Source organism: Monodelphis domestica, chromosome 3 (assembly GCF_027887165.1).
Source record: "Monodelphis domestica isolate mMonDom1 chromosome 3, mMonDom1.pri, whole genome shotgun sequence".
In the NCBI taxonomy this organism is placed as follows: domain Eukaryota; kingdom Metazoa; phylum Chordata; class Mammalia; order Didelphimorphia; family Didelphidae; genus Monodelphis; species Monodelphis domestica.
Genome location: NC_077229.1, coordinates 419,365,516 through 419,372,236, shown reverse-complemented (window position 1 = coordinate 419,372,236; position 6,721 = coordinate 419,365,516). Strand labels below are relative to the sequence as shown.

The 6,721-nt window shown below is 46.8% G+C and overlaps 1 protein-coding gene across 1 annotated transcript in view; it reads left to right on the top strand.

The window, feature by feature from the left end:
- Window positions 1-855: 855 nt before the first annotated feature.
- The window catches only part of SKOR2 (SKI family transcriptional corepressor 2), a 72,428-nt gene continuing 66,562 nt past the window's right edge, over window positions 856-6,721 (top strand). The window contains exons 1-2 of the mRNA XM_001371690.5: window positions 856-965; window positions 5,178-6,721. The exon at window positions 5,178-6,721 is cut by the window's right edge and continues 1,266 nt beyond it. Of these exons, the coding sequence (XP_001371727.4) occupies window positions 920-965; window positions 5,178-6,721 (1,590 nt within the window). The 5' untranslated portion in view covers window positions 856-919. The remainder of the gene's footprint in view (window positions 966-5,177) is intronic.

Below are 6,721 nucleotides of genomic sequence, written 5' to 3'. Positions count from 1 at the left end.
CAAGTCTATTCATATTCTGCCGTCCAGGATCTAATATTGAAATGAAGGAGGGGGAGGGGCTGCGGGGAAGGGCGGGAACGGAGAGAGAGCGACCTTCTTGAGACTAATGTCCGATAATGAATCTCGTTTGCTTCTTCAAGCCTAAACCAATTAAACACGGCAGCCACTTTTATTAAAGTTTGAGCTCTGCTACACCCACCTACCCCAGAATTATTTATAGAAAAAGATTTCACTTTTATTTTGAAAAGTACGCTCTTATTTTTCACAAAATGTTAACAGACTTTTCTTTTAGAGGAAAATCTTTCCTCTCCATTTCTTTGAGAACTTAAAACTGTAACTTGAGGTGCTGGCAACTAACTCTGTGTCTAGGATGAATGAATATCTAGGTCTTGATAACCCAGTTATAGGAAATGAAGGGAAACATTTTTAGTTTGCATCTCTTTTATTATTATTATTATTATTATTTAAAGGGGGGGGGGTTCTTTCGTTAAATGGCAGGTTACAATAGAAATGACTCTAAGAAGTAAGCAGCGAACCTGCTGCTACCAAAAGCATTCGCAACTGGGTGGCAGGTCAAAGCCACTGCGACTCTCAGAGCACCTGCAGTGCTGGGGTATTTCCCTGTGGTATGGAACAGAAATGGAAATGCTTCTCATTTCTCCCCATTTCGGTTTTACAATCCGCCCTGTTCCCAGACATCCTTTTCATCAGGCTTAAGCTTTCTTCCTATCAGGAGCAGATCACCAGTGTCTAGGAGATAAGAACATTAGATGAGCTAGGGGCCTCCCTTCTTGGAAAGTCACAGACCAGAGAAGAGGGGGGTGGGGAAAGGAGGGAAGGAACTATCATCAAGACGTGTTCTAGAAACCTTCTGAGAAGCCAGTAACCTGGATCCCGGAGAAGGAAGGGCTGTGTGTGAATGACAATGGCACTTTTTTGGCAAATGGGATATACAGGAATGAAGCGTGAGTTTTTATGCCTTTTAGATTTGGGGAGTTTGGGCTTTTCTTTTTATTTATTGAGAGAGTTGATTTTAAAGTCTACACCTCCTTAGGGAGACCTTAATTTGTTGCGGTGAGGATTTTAAGAACTCAGATGTGAGAAATGCGTTTCGCCTTCTGAAACTTTCCTCATAGAAACAAATATGACAATTGCCTGCTTCGAAACCAAGCCTTCTCTGGACTTTTTATTTTAAAAACTCCTACCGAGGCAACAAGATGTTGCAATCCATTTCTGCTTCGAACCAAGAATTCCCCTTGGTTTTATTGACCTTCTAAGAAGTGTGAGGTTTCTCACATTTGTCCTGATATTTACCGATTGGTTTTACTGTCGATAGGACAAATGTGTCCAGTGCGAGTTGATTTAGAAGTTCTCTTATTGTTTGGTCGAGTTTACCTTTGGTTTGCATCGTAATTTGACTGTAAATTTTAATAGTCTAACCTCACTCCTTCTCCCACCAGATGGTATTTTTAAGTTTTTGTAACATTAGATGAAAAAACCCAGTGCTTTTCTCTGCAGTGAAATATCCACTGAAATGTCCCCAGAACATGTATCTTGTTCCTTGCCTGATAAAGTAACCAGTATGTAATATTTACTCCGAACAGCTGGTCAATTAAGAAGCAATATATTGACAACTGACTAATATCCTGGCGTGTTACTTAGTTTGCTACACGAAGCACGTTGTTTAAATTTCTCTCTAACCCTGCTTTTTATTTTTCTCCAAGGAATGCTTGTACGTGATTTCTGTGGATTTTTTTCCCAAGGAGAACTGGCCATTCGCGCAAGCGATGTATCTCGGTTGCGAGAACTGCTTCTTTCCGTTGCCACATTTACCTCCCTCCTGTTGTCTTGTTCCGATGTACCGTGTAGATGGCTGGGGGCTGGAGGTCATTTTGAATATGGCACAGAATCAGTGGATATTTCTCAGCTAGACTGAGTGATATGTACAGGTATAAGTGTCCGCACTGGACTTCATACCTTAATAAAGGAAACTATCGTGAAAGTATGGGAGATTGGCATTTAATAGTCTTGTTTTAAATATACCCGTATTTAACAGGTAGGTAGTGAATCTTGTTGTATTTCCCCCAAAATCAAGATGTTAGAGCGTATTAAGGAACCTATCGCCTTTTCCTTCCTTTTTCCCTGTTTCCAGGAAGGCAGATTAAGCTCAATACAGTTTCTGTTTCTAGGCTGGCATGCTTTGTCATTTGCTAGGGAACAGAGTTAGGCTACGGGTTTTGGGGACGCGCTGAAAGATTCATTCATGAGTCCTGCGAGTGTGGCGAGGAGGGGGGGGGGGTGAGGGAAGAGAATGGCAGAGCTAGTTACAGCCGAACTGGAAGCTTCGATCACCAAGACTGGGGGCCTTCTAGCCCCAGCTAGATTCAGGAGAACAGTTAAGTTTCCCATCCGCAATTCAGCTCTTCAGCTTGAGCACCATTCAGGCTTTTTGCTTTTGGGGTGAGGTAGTTATTACGGAGGGTTGGTTAGGTGTTTGCTTTCGTGCTTGCAGAGAAAGGACCCCTCCCTCTGCTCCCCCCACCCCTCGCCCCTGCGTTCTCCATCCACCCAGACTCTCTCGCGCTCTCTTTCTCTCCCTGTAACATGCCAGCCCTTTAATGTGGAGTGTCAGGGAGCCGGTGACGTCACCCTGCCCGCTGGGTGGCGTCCCCTCGGTCCGACACGAGTTCAGAGACAAGAGAAAGGCGCTTTCAGGCAACGCTCAACCTGGGGCTCTGCTTCGGCTCCACGCGCACCCATAGATTATCTGGTAAAAGGGACTGATCTGGCTCACAATTTACAACCGCCATTCTCCACCCTGCTAGGGTTATAGTACCATTAACGCAGAGGAGTGCCTGGATATGACGGGAAACCCTGCAAGACTCCAGCCTGCCTGATTTGAGGACATGCTTTGATGCTTCCCCTCTGAGTCCTCCTGGAAGATGGTCAGGAGGACACACGCGTAAAGAAAACTAGTATTTAGGAGGTAATTATTTGACCGCGGTCACTGCGCTTGCGGGACAGACAGGTCTAGGTTAATTATTTCAGGTCACCAGGAGTTAGATTTCCTTGAGGAGATTGGAGAGGGGATCCTGGGGCTGATCTAGTTGGCTAGGGAGGCGGAAGAAGAGTTGAGGCTTGTATTATTCAAGGAATAGGGAAGTTAGGTACCTACCTTTCTTAGTCCCAACTAACTTTTTCTCCCCACCACCCCCCCCCCCCCCGCCAGGAGCTTCCCTTCCCACTCCCCAAATCCCATTTTAGCCTATCTCTTCTTCGCTTCTCTGCTTCATTAAAAGTCGTAAGAGATGCGTGAGGGGCAGCGATTTTTTTCCCTATCTATTCATGTAAATGTTTATTGTGCCTTCGTATAATGCAACTAACAATCAAACGGGTGTAGTGCCACTTTCCCGATGTTTATATTGTTGGGAAGAGTGGCTTCACGTTATCCCAGGATCTTATTAAGATAATAAGAATCTTATTTGAGAACTAGATGCTCATTGAAAGGCCATTTGAAGAAAGTTGAGCTGGTTCTGCTGGGGCCCTGACATAGCAGTGTCTTGAATTGCCATTTAACTACCTGTCCACTGGAAATATTGTCTCTGATCCATGCGAAGTGACAAGCTATGTTCCTGTCTCGTTTGAACATGTCTAGGTCTGTTCCGCTATTCTGAAGGCCACTGAGCATAATGAAAGCTGAGAATAAAGTAGGCATTTGTAGCAAGATTCAAGAATACACGGAAAGCCAAGGGAAAGGGTCTGAATATCACTGTGGGAAGAGAGCAGGAAAGGAAGCCGAGAAATTTCTGAAGAGAGGGAATAAGCACAGCCGCTACTTTATCAAACAGTGGTTACTTGTATCTGGGCGCATTGGGTATTTTCGAAAAACAAGTAATGGTGGGAACAGCGTTTTTGCTCCAATAACAATGTTCTGTTTTTCATTTTTTTTAAATGAAACTCAACAACAACAACAAAAAGCCTCGTCTCAATTACGAAGATTTCCTCCCCATTGCTTTTAAATATATATTTAATTCATACACCTTTTGGTATTCACGTAACCTGAGATGGCACTTGGAATTTTCTGGTGGATTCCAAAGTACCCCCAGTATAGCGAGATTCACTTTATAGGTTTAGAGGACTCAGAAAGAGTGCTTGCAGAAGATGGCTTGTATTAAATCAGCATTTGTCTTTTAGCGTTGTAGAATTAATTCAGGAAGAAAACTATATCCCGCTTGAATCCATATTCAGAGCTTAGTCCCTCAGCTGTTGAAAATAGCCAGTGTGTTAGCATATGCCTTTATATTGTTTGATAATTGCTGTGGAAGTTGGAGGCAACCATTTTTAGGTGATTATCAGTCTTGACCTTCATTTACTTAGTTTAAATCTATTTTGACCTTTAAGAAAAGAGAAACCAGAATAGCCCTAATGAGCAAATGGTGGTTGGCAACCAAATTGGAATTGGGAGTATGAAATATAAAAGAAAAATTAATTTTAAGTAATTTTTTTTAGTCCAACATAGTTTTCCTCAGTTTTTTCCAAATGTGAAATAAGTTTTTTAGTTGCTGTCTCTCAAACTTTCAACAGGGACAATGTCACAAATCTGATTTTGTTTTGTTTTATTGAGTTGTTTGTTTTACCCAGATCAGGAGTTTCTCCAAGCTAACCACATAGACTATAGCTATCACTTAAAAGGATTTCGTTTTTACCAAAATCAATCCATTTGCAGGAAATGAGTAGTAGTTTTCTTAAATTTCCTCTGGGCAGGCCCTAATTTCCCATATTTTTCTATACTAAAGTTGCTAGCGGTTGTATTTATAATTATCAAGTCCTTGTTTGTATGATCAGGTGATTTTTGAGAGATCTTAAAACTCAAGAAAAAAGAACTCAGGGCACTTTTGACTTTTTTACAAATCTTTTGGTGTGTTGGACTTTTCTCCTAGCTGTTTGAATTTGAGTTTTTGAAGAGGTAGAAAAGTACATAAAAAATGCCCTGCTTTATAAAGCTTTTATTTAAGAGAGGGAGGAAAAATAAATGTGTTTTTGAACCATGATAATAATGAAAAGTATTGCCCTATCCCGGCTCTTCTCAGCAGGGAATGATCACAATTTCTCATTTAACAACTCCTTTTAAACTAAAGAGCTAGCCTAAGATCAATGCTTTCTCCTTTATTTTCCAGTCTACAAGCAAGACCAAGGGGAGTCCATTCGAGGGCCTATAGTTGAAGAGATGGCCACAAGTCCTCTTCCAGGACCCAATGATATATTGCTGGCTTCCCCATCCAGCGCCTACCAACCTGATCCCCTAAGCCAGCCTCGGCCAGGCCATGCCAGCATGAAGCCCAACCAGGTGGGCCAAGTAATTCTCTACGGGATTCCCATAGTGTCACTGGTGATTGACGGGCAGGAGAGGCTATGTTTGGCCCAGATCTCCAACACTCTACTGAAGAACTTCAGCTATAATGAGATCCATAACAGGCGGGTAGCCCTTGGCATCACTTGCGTGCAATGCACTCCCGTGCAATTGGAGATTCTGCGCCGGGCAGGAGCCATGCCCATCTCCTCTCGCCGATGCGGTATGATAACCAAAAGGGAAGCAGAGCGCCTCTGCAAGTCTTTCCTGGGGGAAAACCGACCACCTAAGCTGCCTGATAATTTTGCTTTTGACGTATCCCACGAGTGCGCCTGGGGCTGCAGGGGCAGCTTCATTCCCGCGCGTTACAACAGCTCCCGGGCCAAGTGCATTAAGTGCAGCTATTGCAACATGTACTTCTCGCCCAACAAGTTCATTTTCCATTCGCATCGCACGCCGGAGGCCAAGTACACTCAGCCCGACGCTGCCAACTTCAACTCCTGGAGACGCCATCTCAAGCTTACTGACAAGAGCCCCCAGGACGAGCTGGTCTTCGCTTGGGAGGACGTCAAGGCCATGTTCAATGGGGGTAGCCGCAAGAGAGCCCTGCCCCAGCCGGGCTCACACCCCGCCTGCCACCCTCTCAGCTCGGTCAAGGCTGCAGCAGCTGCGGCGGCAGCAGCAGCGGCTGTGGCTGGGGGCGGAGGGCTGCTCGGGCCACACCTGCTCGGGGCACCGCCCCCGCCGCCGCCGCCGCCACCCCTGGCCGAGCTGGCGGGAGGCCCGCACTCGCACCACAAGAGGCCCCGCTTCGACGACGACGAGGACTCGCTGCAGGAGGCCGCAGTGGTGGCCGCAGCCAGCCTCTCGGCGGCGGCTGCCAGCCTCTCGGCCGCGGCCGCTGCTGGCAGTGCTGGAGTCGGCGTGGCCGGCGGAGGAGGAGGCGGAGCTGGAAGCGGTGGAGTTGGGGGCGTTGGGGCCGGAGGAACTGGGGGCCCAGGGGGAGGCAGTAAAGGCCCCCGCAGCTACCCTGTCATTCCCGTGCCCAGTAAAGGCTCCTTTGGGGGAGTCCTGCAAAAATTCCCTGGCTGCGGGGGCCTCTTCCCACACCCCTACACCTTCCCAGCCGCCGCCGCCTTCGGTCTATGCCACAAGAAGGAGGACGGGGCCGCCGGTGCTGAGGCCCTGGGTGGAGGCGGAGGAGGGGCAGGCGGAGGTGCCGGTGGAGCCCAGAAAGCAGGGCTATCTGGGCTTTTCTGGCCCACGGGTCGCAAAGATGCCTTCTACCCGCCTTTCTGCATGTTCTGGCCACCCCGGACCCCCGGCGGGCTTCCTGTGCCCACCTATCTACAGCCCCCTCCCCAGCCCCCC